The sequence below is a fragment of the Nannobrachium achirus genome (genome assembly GCF_963921795.1).
Source record: "Nannobrachium achirus genome assembly, chromosome: 1".
In the NCBI taxonomy this organism is placed as follows: Eukaryota; Metazoa; Chordata; class Actinopteri; order Myctophiformes; family Myctophidae; genus Nannobrachium; species Nannobrachium achirus.
In genome coordinates, this window is record NC_137810.1 from 18,777,471 (window position 1) to 18,791,473 (window position 14,003).

The 14,003-nt window shown below is 45.0% G+C and overlaps 1 protein-coding gene across 1 annotated transcript in view; it reads left to right on the forward strand.

Moving 5' to 3' along the window:
* Positions 1–14,003, forward strand: part of dnai3 (dynein axonemal intermediate chain 3) — a gene marked incomplete at its 3' end in the record, with an annotated part of 41,834 nt that overhangs the window by 13,770 nt on the left and 14,061 nt on the right. Inside the window, exons 10-15 of the mRNA XM_080727582.1 lie at positions 853–942; positions 1,697–1,789; positions 4,802–4,924; positions 6,747–6,820; positions 7,444–7,594; positions 8,454–8,550. Coding sequence (XP_080583708.1) covers positions 853–942; positions 1,697–1,789; positions 4,802–4,924; positions 6,747–6,820; positions 7,444–7,594; positions 8,454–8,550 — 628 coding nt within the window. The remainder of the gene's footprint in view (positions 1–852; positions 943–1,696; positions 1,790–4,801; positions 4,925–6,746; positions 6,821–7,443; positions 7,595–8,453; positions 8,551–14,003) is intronic.

The following is a 14,003-nucleotide window of genomic DNA, read 5'->3' on the forward strand; positions in this document are numbered from 1 at the left end:
CTCTTTTTTTATTACTGTTGTTGGCTCAGAACTGATCTGGGTGTCTATGGGACCAAAACACAAAACACACTCTAGATCCTATTTACCCTTGTTAGACAGTGATGAGAAGATCAAATGCGCTCCACAAAGGGTTAAAACTTAGATTCGTCTGCTCATGCTCTCTCTCTCTCTCTCTCTCTCTCTCTCTCTCTCTCTCTCTCTCTCTCTCTCTCTCTCTCTCTCTTGCTAAATCCTCACTGACAGCTTACAACCAGTTTCTTTCTCTCTCATGTCAGATCTGCTTTCAGATGACCTTTCATAAGAAATGGCTTGAAAGATTTGCTTTCTGCTGTCCTTCATCGCCATTGTTTGGTTTGGCAAAAGTAACTGAGGTGCTCAATCAATAAAAATGAACTGCGAAACTACTCGCTAAGTAATGTGAGTTGTGCATGCACACTCTCACCGCTGCATGCATCACGGTTAGGTTTCACTGTCTGTGATAAGAATAGAAATAGATCCTGGATAGAGGAAACGAGAGACATTATATCGGGGGAAACATTTATTTAGTTAAAGGATTAAACTACTGGAGTTCATTTTTGCAGCTGACTTAAATATCTCCCGTAGAATGAAGCATGGCACTGAAAAATGAATGCTTTTGTAAAACAATCCTGCAACGCCAAGGTCTTTTTTCACGTCTGGTGAAATAGGATCATACAGTATATGCTTGGCTTGCAGGATTAAAAGCAGAACTTTGTATGGACTAGAATAAATAAATACTTGAGATGGCAGAGACCCAACACATGAAAGTCTCCGCTTTGAAATGTAATATCTCTGCAATGTGTATGCGGGTTTCTTCGTTTGTGTCGTTCACAGTTGCTGCTGGAGTGCCCAGACGACGTCTTTGCCTTCGAGTTCTGCCCCTCGGATCCAAATATTATCGTTGGCGGCTGCATGAATGGCCAGGTGCTGACCTAGACTGTGTCTGAATCTCTGCCTGCCCTCTGTCTCTCTCTCAGCTGCTCCTTTCCTCACGGTCTCCCTTTCCATCTCTTAGCAAACATTCACCGAAAAAAGGTGAACTTTTGTCTTGTAGATCTATTTTCGGCAAAGAGATTTACTGTAGAGTGAAAAAAGTAGGGGACCTTGTACAGACAACAACGTTTATGGGGTTTAAGTGGAGGAGACCCCGTGGCAGACCAAAGACCAGATGGAAGGATTATATCTCCAAACTGGCTTGGGAACGCCTCTGTATACTCCCTGAGGGAGTAGAGGAAGTTGCTCGGGATAAGGAAATCTGGAAGTCTCAGTTGGAACTGTTACACCCGCGACCCGATTCCGGATAAGTGGTTGAAGATGGATGGAACTGACCTGGCCACAGTCTCTCTGTCCTATCCTCCTACAGGAGATGTACTGTAATCACTGTTTATTATTAACAGTGATTAAAACATTTTTTAAATTAAAGACAATTTGTTTCTTCTCTTTCTTTTTTTTTTTCATTTCAAGGCACTGATAACAAAAAACATTACATTTTAGAGAATTGTCCCTCTCACTATGCTATTCATATCCTCTATACTTTATTGTTTCCATACGGACACAAGGTTTAGTTATGATGGATACAGTATGGGTGATGTGCTTTATGGCAGGATGTGTGCTTGGCTACAGTTTCCCTGCAGGTAATTGATCCCCAGTAATTGACTTTGCATTGTTGTCGTCTCAGGTTGTCTTATGGGACATTTCCGCTCACGGCGAACGGCTGCTGGGGATGCAAGCTGGCAGTGGAAAGAACGCCTCTGTCAATGCCCACGCTTTTGTAAGTACCCAATATCCTCCTTTGGGTTGGTTTAAATGGCCCGGGGTGCACAGTGATGCCGGAACAGCATCCGGCAATGCGTGCTGTTGCCATCTGTTACTTTGCTTCCTCGACTGCTGGTGATATTGCTTTGGTTTTATACCAATATGGATCATGGCTTTATTAAAGACTTGAATTTTGGTTTATTTACCGTAAGGACAGGCTGTGCTTTCCAAAGGTGCTGTATGACAGGGAGAGTTGATGATACGTTGGCTCGCCGACCCGCTGGTCTCTCTCCTCAGCCCCAAGCCTTTCATTAGATGGGAATGCAGCGGCCTGACAGTCCTTTTCAAGCCAGCCACAGCTGTCACAACTAGTTCCTACTAAACTACTAATGGCCGTGTGCCTCATCTCTGCTACTTTGTAGTTGAGGATTGTAATCACTCCTATCTGCACAGTTTACAGGCAGCCTAATAGTATTAATAACACAAATCTGCTTTGTTTTCAGCAGGCTGCTCAGGATCTCACTGATCTGGGTTCTGCTTGAAAACCTCAAGTAAAACAACAACACAAGTGTTTGTACATTTCTTGCATGTATGATTATCTAAATGCCAACGATCCAAACAGTTCAGCTGCTTGACAGATTTCATGTAATAATAGTCACAGTCTGTAAACCCCTTATGAATCAGTATTTGTATTTTTCCTTTTCCTTTTCCTTAGATGGTAATCATGGTATACAGTGGTGTAAGACCGGAAAGGTGGGAGAAAGTTGGGGGATGAACTTTGACGAACAGACTTATTTACCGCAGTCGAACCCACAGCATTGCGATTACATGGCAGTAACTTTCAATCCAAAGTACATGTGCCCGCTGAACCACCCAGACGGCCCTCAGTAATCTAGTACTGTCCCTCAAAGCCTAACCTCTGCTGACATCTTCCCCCCGGCTGCTGTGTTTAAATAGACACATATGCCACCATCATCCAGCCCTCGTTTGCTTTGTGTGTTTTTTTATTGCCTCTGCTTTGGAACAGCTGTCTCTCCCTCCTTCTCTCGCTTTCTTTCTTTCTCAACCTCCCACCGTCCCTCCATCTTTCTCCTCCCCTCATCCTCTCTGGCACACTTCCCTGCTGTCTCACCGTCTCTCGTCTGCCTCCCATCTTCCTCGTTCACCTCGCTCACCCCCACCACACACAGAATCCACTTCCTTTCTCTCTGCCCACTATTTACCCTTCATTCTCCGGAGTCAACATCATCTGCCCACATTGTCCAGCTGTTACACAAGGCCATTGTGCTGTCCCACGGCAGATAACATGGGCAAATCAGATCAACACTCCCACCCTGTGTGTTTGCGGTGCAAACAGTGGCAGAGCTATCTTCTAAAAGCCATTATTTTGGCGCTGAGCGCGGCAGAACGGTGCTCTCCAATAGCACCTGTTGCCAAGAAAGCCAGGGTACATTTCTGTTCTGTTCCCTCTGATATACATGATAAATCAAACAACAGGTGGCCCAGCTAGCAGTCAATATATACACACACACAGTTACGCAGTACCAATTCCAGTGCGCTAGGGTGGACTTCTGACTAGCCAATGATCCCTTTTAATGAGAAGCAGACGCAGTGACAGCAGAAGCCAAAGTACAAACTGGAATCACATGCGCCACAGATTTAGTCTTTCAACAAGAGGACGCTGTTTGGAAAAGACTGAGCTGGTATTTCCACTTAGTGAATTTGACATTGTGTAATAGTTGTGCTTAGATTACAGTAAAACTGCTCCATCACTGTCTTGCTCTTTGACTGTTTTTCCACGTGGCAGTGCTAGTGGCAGTGGCAGTGCCATAAATGTGGCCATTGTAGAAATCCCACTTTGCACTCCAAGCTGCAAGCTCCAAGCTCCAACCACAACACCAGAGGCAGCTCCACTAATCATCATCAACGTAGATTTAACACTAAACAAGGCTCTAACTCGTTCTCCTGCTACACCATCAACATGTGGAACGCCCTTCCTCAAGCCCTAAAGGAGAGCAAATCCCTAGCCTCCTTCAAAATTGGTATAAAAAGTCACCTTCAGACAGCTGCTACCCGTGACTTGTAAATAGACTTACTTACTCATTGCAATTGTGCTTACTATGTGAAAGAGAATAAACTGCTGCAAACTCGGCAGTATTGACGACATCCCTATATAAATTACTTAGTCGTATGACGAATATAGCAAAAAGAGCAACTCATATTGCGATGTGTTGTGTTTTGTTTTTTTGTTAATCTTGATATTTTGTATTATTTTACCTATCGAGGCTTTTAAATCCCTTCTTAAAACACACTTTTATTCTTTAGCTTTTAATCACGCTCAAGTGTATGTTGTATGTGATGTATGACTTTGGTAAATTTCGGTTGTTGTAAATGTGCTTTATAAATAACGTTTGATTTGATTTGATAATGACATGCCCAAACACAAGGAAGGTGGTGTACTGTGGGTACGGTACCACTGTCGGAAGCAGGGGCGTCACACCAAATTCTGGGCCCTGGGTACAAGGATTCACTGCGGGCCCCCCATGAATGTTAACTATTGAAAAATAGCAGATATACAAGCTCACAGCGCGGCACCGAGTGCCGCGCTGCGAGCTTGTATATCTGCTATTTTTGAAAAATCGTGAAAATGTGTGCAAGAAACCTATGTCAAGGACCCCCAAGATGATATGTATTTGGCCACGGACCCCGATCTCAAAATATTTAGTTCCAGGGACCCCCAGAAGCAAAATTTGAGTTAGAAATGTTCGCTTAAAAAATACATATATTCAAAGATTTTCACAACTTTTCAAAAATAGCAGATCTACAAGCTCGTATAGCTTGTATATCTGCTATTTTTCAATAGATAAAGTTACTAGGGCCCCTCCACCTTGGGCCCCAGTAACTCAGTCCCACTTTCCTACCCCTTGTGACGCCCCTGGTCGGAAGCCTCAGCCTCTCTCGGTTGTCTGAGTTCTCCCTCCATATGCTCTAACATTCAATACTGCATCCTTTGTGTCTGCCCTCCCAGAAGGACTTTGAAGAGAAGAGAGAAAATGAGACCCCTGTGGTTCGCTACAGTGCCGTCTCTGCCGTAGAGAACAGTCACAAAGCACCAATTACCGATGTCCAATGGCTGCCGGAGACCTTTGAGGTACAGGGGTCTTGGGGAGTGTAGGGGAGAAGGGCTGAAGGGGCCTGGAGAGTCAAGAGAGCAATATTAGATGGAACTCTGATTACTTGGTGCGTGAGTCATTAAAGTACAACTTTAGTTTTTTACAACAAGGGTTCATATTTTAGATTGCAATTAAAGAATATAAAAGATGAGTGTTAAAATTATTTCATTTACTTCTTTCTATTGTTTTAGAGATTCTTATTTCAGTGGTTGGGGGCATGCGTACAAGTGGCTAAATATGTCATTTTACACAGAATAAGCCCATTCCCAAGATACAACGCAACCTTTCATGGTTGGATGTGACTTATGGGGACTAGAAGTGTTACTGTAAATAGCAGTAAAGAAACTGCTGGCTTATTGTGTCTAAAAAGACACATTTAGCCACTTGTACGCATGCCCCCATGCGTACGCATGCCCTACATTTTAGCACGGTAAACGCGATACAATAGAACGAAGCAAATGAAAACATTTTAACACTCACTTTTTCTTTTCTCTAATTACAATCTAAAATATGAACCCTTGTTGTAAAAAAACTAAGTTGTCCTTTAATGGAATGTTACAGTAGCATTAGATAACTCTCACAATGTTTTCTTCTGTCAGGGGAAGATATGATATGAGGTAGAATTAGTCATATAAATATTTATATAGATATTTTTTTGTTGGACTGTCGAGTATAAAAACATATATAGTGATAAGATATTTTATTTGTGGGACTACTTAGTACTGCTTCTACATCCTGGTGAACATTGGAAACATTGTTCAGTGATTTTCTTGATCTTAGGCCAACTTGGCTTTGTCTTATCATATCTTTAGTAAACACTTTTACAAAGTCTCCAAAGCACCAAGTGCAACTCAACACATAACAGATGCTTTTAAGCCTCCACACCTAATTCATTCGCTGATAGTAAAACACTTTTGACTTAAAAGGGTCAGGCCCTTATCGCCCCTAATGATTTCTCCGTCTAATTTTGGAACACTGACTTCAGTGTTTGTAATCCAACCAGGCTTAAAAGCCCCTTGACCGTGAACAGTAAAGGTCTTAACAGAAGGTGGGGTGCCATCGGGCACATTAAAGGAGGTGGTAAAGGTGAGAAGCCAGTGGCGATAGGCAATACAACACTGAAAAGGAATGTGGTTCGGGAAAAGGAACAATATGTGTGAATCACCAAAGTGAGCTTTATGGAACATACCGGTAACTGGAATTGAAAAACATGATGGGTCATAATCAGGGTTTGATTAGCATTTTCTTAACCCATAAGCTCTATACTTCTCCTAGTTCTTTATTTTGATAAATGTTGAACATTTTCCCAAAGCAGGAATGCCATAGTTAATATGGTTAAAGTACAGCTTTAACATGTATCTTTTATAAAAAAAAATCCCAAAAGGAACTGCATGTACTGTATTTAATTCAGTATGACTAGAATATATTTTGTATCCTCGTCGGTGATAAAAGTCAATGACCAGGGAGGGGGATATCAAAGGCAGAGGCATGCCCTCGAAAATGACAATGAAATCACCTCTAATCTGAGATTTTTGGCTGATTTGGATTTTTTGAAACAAGGAGTTTCATAAAAAGCTTGTCTTCTGTCACTGTGCAGCCTACTGTCATGAATCAAGGAGTCATAAAACACACTGACAGTCATCCGTATAAGTAAAACAAGGCAATCGTCAAAGTGCCCCCAGAGGGACCTTAAAGCTACATAAATCTACGTAACAGCCTTGTCCACCACTTATCAATGCCTGACATCACTAGGGTCTACAATATGCTGATTTCTTTAACTCTCTCTCTGTCTCTTACTAGGTGACAAGGATGGGTGTACCAGTCGAGAACAAGAATAATGTATGTGTTCAACTTGTCACCTGCGCCCCTGACTGGTAAGAAAACATTGATCATATGAAGACCTGTCAGCTCACAACTAATGCAAGTGGTGTACGGTGAATTATGAACGTACGTTTGAATTATGAAGTCCAAGTATGCCTGTTCTGTTCATTATACTGATTGAAATATTATCATCTGTCTTCATGTACTGTATGGCCAGGCCAGATACTGTCCCTCTCTCTCTCTCATATTTCTTGCGTTTCTATTTTTTGTCCTCTGTACTTCTATCATGCTCTATCTGTGCTCTCAGCTGTTGTTTTTGTTTAATTTTAAATCTTTTATCTATGACATCATGAGCTCTATTTTGATTGTCTTAAGTACCAGTTCTTATGCCTTAACTTGAAGGCCTGTCCATACTGTCTCCGACCACCAAACCTTTCGTCGAAAATGTCCGGTTCAACTACAAAATGACGCCACTCGCATCTTCTGAAAAGCATGACCCCCGAATTAGAGTTCGGAAAGCTGCACGTCGGAATGTCGGAACTCTCAGATGAAAAGTGGCCGGAGACAGTATGGACAGGCCTTTAAGTTAAGTCATGAGAGCTGGTACTTAAGACAATCAATATACAGCCCCCTGTATCCTTCCATTCTTTTTCTCTCTCTCTCGCTCCTCCCGAAGTTGTGTGATGTTCTGGGACATCCGGGCTCCACAGAGGGTCACCCCAGTGACGGACAGGAAGCAGAGGGCTGAGGAGAAGATCCAGGAGAATCCCCATGGTGTCCCAGAGACTTTCAGACACCTGGACCTGACCTGGAAACCACTAGTTAAAGTATGGCTTTAAATACTGTAAAGCCAGCGCGCGCACATGTGTGCGTGCGTGTATGTGTTAGTAGGCCTGACCTTGAATAGTCCACTAATCGATCAAGGGAGTCTGATTCGATTACCAATCTCTTAGTCGAATATAGGCAACATTTGGTCAATCAGATTCGACTATAGAACTCTTTAGTCAGGGACAGGCCTAGTGTGTGTCCTATACGTACATACTACGTATTAGGGCATTCGAATTATTCAACCTCAAAGTATTTGAATAGTCGAATATTTGACAGGACTGGCCAAACTGTCAAATATTAATTAAGCAAGAAGTGAACATTGTGAAAATAGCCGATCTACATGTTGCGAGGCGTTGTGAGCATGTAGATCTGCTATTTTCACAATATTTATCTGCGGAACCGAGCCACATTAAATGTATTACCTACAATTCCAAGTGCTTGTCAGGGAAGTCGAATATTCGACTTCGGTGAACAACGTCGAATAGTGACTTTGATATTCGAATATTCGAATATTTGGTGAATGCCCTACTACAGGGCATAGTACGTATGTACTATATGCATTGTCCTTCCGTCCGTCCGTCCATCCGTCTATCTGCAGCCTAGACCCACAGTGTATGGGAACTGTTTTTGGACTTCTCAGATAGTGGTGGTGGTGATCTTCTGTCATGGACAGCAGACGCTTGTCTCTGCAGTTGATCAACCTGACAACAATGATTTCTTTTAGTGCTTGTGTGTGTGTGTGTGCGTGTGTGAGTGAGTGAGTGAGCGGGTATGCCGTGCTTGCGTGCCTGTGCCTGTGCCTGTGTTAATAATTCAGATGTACATTTTTTTCTTCTAATCTACATCACGTTGCTATAGGTTGCTCTGCCAAAGATTGATAACAGTGGGGAATACAGCCCTTTGAAAGTCAGCCTGGAAGACAACACCTGTGACAGTCATACAGGTAGCAATGCAGGTGAGAGAGTCCATTCCTTGTGTTTATATGTGTCTGTGTTTATATGAAAGACCTCTGCCCTGCATTTTTCACATCTGCCTTTTATAGCGCCACCAGGAGGCCGACTTATGTAAAACAAAAAATTATATTACTCCTTCAGATTTGATCCAAAGATCACGGAAATCGGTACACAGTATCTCTATGGTTATGTGATCAAGATAGATCTGTCCGATGTTTTCATATAATTTCACATAATTGGCTTCCAAGTCCGTTTTAAACAAAATGCCTCAAATCACGAACGCAGCGTGCAATTTCCGTGACATTTTGCATACACATTCCCACTAGGTTGAGGAACAAATGCCACCCTTTTCACATTGGCTTATTATAGCGCCACCAGGAGGCCACATTAACCTACCTGACCTGGTTCAAGTTTAACATGCGTCTGACACCATTCGCCATTCCACACCAAATTCATAACGAGGTGGGCAAACTATGTGTATTGTGTAAATAAAAAGTGTCTTCTTCATCGTGCATCACCGTCAAATGATGAACACAAGTGTTGTGTGGCCATGGCCTTGTCTCTCGTCCCACTTGGAAGAAGCCGGCCTCTGAAGGTGGTCTGACTCTGTACAGGGGACAGGTGGTGACTATGTGTTCTGCAGTCTGCTCAGCCTTGCCACGCTCACATACTGCGCTGTTTGCCAGACCCCACTCCTTCATACTGTAGTTGACTTGAAGCACCTGACCCCAGTACGCAGGGGGTTCATCCAGGATGCCGCTAGCCATATGCTTGTGGACAAGTCCTCAGAGACAGAACAGAGCATCTCTTTTGCTGCCTTGTATGGGTGCCGGGATTTGAGTCAGTATAAACTGTCATGAACTGGTTTTTATTCAATGTAGGTAACTGGCTGGCTAACTGACTGTCTGTCTGTCTGCCTGTCTGTCTGTCTGTCTGTCTGTCTGTCTGTCTGTCTGTCTGTCTGTCTGTCTGTCTGTCTGTCTGTCTGACTGACTGACTGACTGACTGACTGACTGACTGACTGACTGACTGACTGACATTAGGTTATTGACCTGACAGAGAAGTGAAATCGAGCCGGAAAGTGCTTTTGAAGTTGGCATTGGCAAGGTAGACGCATTTGTGTTTATCACATCGAAACATAACAGTTTCATTTTTGAAAGAATGACTCGACTTCCAGTTTACCAGTCCTGCCACCGGAACAGAACAGAGATTAGATCACAAATAAGAAAGATGGCTGGCTGTCTTGTAACATTGTATTACGACAAAACATTGTTGCGGGTTGACACTTGACAGTGCAACAACAATATTTATTCAGCATGATACACTGGAATACGCACACTTATGTCATGAAATGCCTCATCAGCCAAACATGCAGCCAGTGTTATGTTCGAAACACATACAATACCTCAACATACTGTGTGTAGGCCTACTATAGTAGGTCTATAATCTAAATGTGATGCTTCACAATGCTGTGAAGGTGGGTCAACAGAAATGACAAAATATATCCTACTGTGTTAAAACATTTTGAAAAATAAGTCAAATAAGCAAATAAGACTAGTTTTCATAATGGAATTTTCAACCACAAACCTGCCCTGTTGTCGTGTCCATGTGTGTGTGTGTGTGTGTGTGTGTGTGTGTGTGTGTGTGTGTGTGTGTGTGCGTGTGTGCGTGCGTGCGTGCGTGCGTGCGTGCATGCGTGCGTGCGTGCGTGCGTTTGTGCGTGTGCGTGTGCGCGTGTGCGTGTGCGTGCGTGTGTGTAATCTAAGCGAGTGTGCATACCCTGTATTGGATTCTGCTTTGGATCGGTGAGCTCCGTGATCAGTGAAGCAGGCCCATAAGTCCACTTTTTCTCTTCTTGCCCCTTCTTATCCCGTTCTCGTCTCTTCTTTGGTTTCATAGCACTTTATTAAGTAATACCTACCAGACAAGGCCCTCATAGTGGTGCAGCATTAGCCTTGTTGACTGTCAGCTGTTTGTAATATGTTACCCGAGGCCCCTCTGGGCCAAAAGATGTTCCTGTGTGTCTGGGCTGGTCAAGAAGAGACCTGCCTTTGTCTGGCTGAGGGTCTGCTGCCATAAACAAAGCTTTGGAGGCTGGCAGTTATAGAATTAATATGCTCACTTACTCAGGCAATAAAGCTGCTGCATTTTTATGTGACCCTCAGGCGGTCTAATGATATTTTTTTAATGAATCCCTTTGCGATTAAAACCTCTGTGCTTCCTAGGAACATTTGACTCATATTGATAAACGGCACCCGCCATAAGCGAGACATTGAGTGAGTAATAAGAAGAAAAACATAACATCTAGCTCGGTACATTGCGTTATGACGTGGAGACTGTTGCAACAGGCCACTTTAAACCTGGCTGCCCTATTTTGGGCATGTCATTATAGATGAATTATTGCTATTTCTTTTAATTACAAAAATAGCTGATCTGCATCGCACAGCAATGCGCAGTGAGCTTGTATTGGCTATTTTTGCTCTTCGCCGTGCAACGATGTTCTGCATATGGGGCTTACAAAAAAACATCTGTAAAGACGTTGGTTGTATTTTTCGTATCTTTACACATCTTAACCAGCGGAAAGTGTCTGTATAGAGTGTGTGGTATGGGGTAATCTGATCTGACCTCTGATAGCTAATCTAACAGAGTCCGGGTGGGATGTGGTCGGGAGCAGCCCGCTGATAAGGGGGTGTGAATGGATTGTCCTGCACTGTCCCTGACAGACAGTAGGGCTTTTGTGAGGGAAAAGGCCACTTCTGTCACCGCTGACCCTCACCGTTCACCTTTACCTTGCTCTCCCCTTCTCTCCATAGGCCTCCCGCCCCCCTTCACCTTCTCCTCCTGCCCCTCTTGCACACTGGTTTTCCACCATCACCTCCTCCTCTTACTGCCCTCTGTTATCCCCTTACTCCCTCTAGGGATGGGACGATAAAGCTATATTATCGTTTATCGTGATAAAAAAAACACTCACGATAATCGTATCGTGGAGATTTAATTTATCGTGATATCATCCTCCGTCATGCACTGGGATCAATTAATTCACCTTTTATTTGCCGAGCTGCATATCTGGTACCACTTTAAACCCTCTATAATTGGTAAAAGGTACTTACTGTATAATATACGTACTTGATACAGTCTTTTTTTCCCACTCTCTATCAAATGTCTTTGCCAAAAAATAGCTGATCTACAAGCTCACAATGCGTTGCGTTGCGATGCGTTGTGAGCTTGTAGATCTGCAATTTTTTGGCAAATGTTCCTCCCCAGGATAATGGATTTTGATTTCCTAAATCGTGATTTATTTTGTCACAATAATCGTGATTTCACTAGTAAGAAACCACACCTCTGCTCAAGTTGAACATGTTTATTGATTGAAGTGAAGGTGAATGTTGAGTGTGTGAGTGTAGTGCGAAGGTGAAGGAGCCCAGGGTATGGTGAGACGCAGTGTGGGGGTCGTCTCTGGAGTGATGGCGAGGATGCTCAGCCCGGGAGCTATCTCAGGCCTCGGCTCCGTTACTCCCATGCCTTGGGCTCCTGGAGGATGGAGAGAAAAAATTACGTTAGGAGAGCAAGGACTGTAAAATGATTAGGTGTTTGGGGAGGGAGGGAGGGCCTTTGGTTTCTACTTTTGCAGATACAAACAGGTAGGGGAGGCAAACACAGGTGCTTTTATACTGTGGTGATTGCGACTGGATTGGCCAGGAGATAGTGAGGCAGGTGTATGTGATGAGGTGATTGTGACAGGGAAGTGGCATGGATGAGCAGAGGTGGGTCTCCACTCCTGAACCTACGTTGCAAGCAACTACATTTCACTAGTAAGAAACCACACCTCTGCTCAAGTTGAACATGTTTATTGATTGAAGTGAAGGTGAATGTTGAGTGTGTGAGTGTAGTGCGAAGGTGAAGGAGCCCAGGGTATGGTGAGACGCAGTGTGGGGGTCGTCTCTGGAGTGATGGCGAGGATGCTCAGCCCGGGAGCTATCTCAGGCCTCGGCTCCGTTACTCCCCAAAAGATGCCTGGCTCACCTGACAAAAAGACTGGGTACTACGGACGGCCTAGGTGGTAGTGAGCGTTGCGTACGTTGTGAATGTTGGTGCGGATATATGAGTGGTAGGCGTGGGAAGACCATCGTCCGAGGATGCGGATCAGATGATCTGACAGACCTTGACTGGCTGCGGTGGAGGCGGCACCGATTCGGAAAGTGGCCGGAGTAGAGTTGTGGAGGAAGGCCGGTGAGGGACGGTATCTGGCGGAGGTGATGGTGGAACCAGAATCGGGTGGCGATGGAACCGGTCTCGGTAATGAATAGGGGGTCGTGAGGAGTGGCATTGAGGGATCGTCTCGTGGTGATGTAGCGGTGGATGGGTTCGTAAGGGCTGAGGGGTGAGTCTAACCTGAATAGGTGGATGGTGGATGAGCGCCCCAGCTGGTCAGTTTTACTGTGTTTGAGTTTGAATGTGAATGATTCGGAGGAGTGGAAAACGATGTCAGCCAGGCTCGGGTGGATTGAAGGGTCGTAACGGGAGGAGGAGGACGTCAGTTCGGAGCACCGCAGGAAGCCGAAGAAGGCCAGCAGGAACATGCTCTCCAGGGTTGAGGCGATATAGGGTGTGAGGTATCCAGCTCGGAGTGTGAGAAGGCAGCGGAGCAGTAGGTCAGCGGTGAGTGGGTGACGACTGGGGGGAACCTGGACTTCACTGCGCTGGAGACCACGGAGCAGCATGGTGATGTGGGGGTGAGAGATGGCCGGGCTTGGATGTCCATCGATCAGGCGGAAGAAGAAGTTGATGCCGCTGAGGTAGACGTGCAGGGTGGAGGTACGGAGATGGAGGTGTGAGTGAGCGTAGGAGAGGTAGGCGGCGATGATGGAGACGTCGGAGGACGGGAACGGGACGCCGGTGGTGGTGTGGAACCTCTTGTAGGAGTTCCACGCGGTAAGGTAGCTGGAGAGTGTCCAGGGGGAAAAGCCGTTTATGATGTGGTGACGGGCCTGGATGATGAGGTGTTGGAGCTGGGGGTTCAGGTGAACGTGGTTGTGGAAAACGGAGGTATGGGAGTGGGATGGAGGTCCGCGTCGGGCGCCAACTGCCGAAACCTCTTTGTGACCACTCAGATCCCCAAAGAAGTGCACTTGTGACAATGGGATGAGTGGATGGGGGGGTGATGGCGTGAAACTCTGGTGACCATGGAGCGGAAAACCAACGGCCCTGATAATAGCCACCGTAGCCGATGGAGGGGGCGGCGTCTGTGTACAATTGGATGTCGTCTGGGTTGGAAATGATGGTTTGGTATTGCTCGAGCAGGTGACACCAGAGGCGGAGGTCAGTGCGGCAGGAGTCGGTGATAGGGACAGGGTCGTGCATGTTGGGGACGGATGTGGCTGTGGCGAGGAGGTGGAAAATGAATGGACGGCCTTGGGGAATAATGCGGAGGGCAAAATTGAGGTGACCGAGTAGT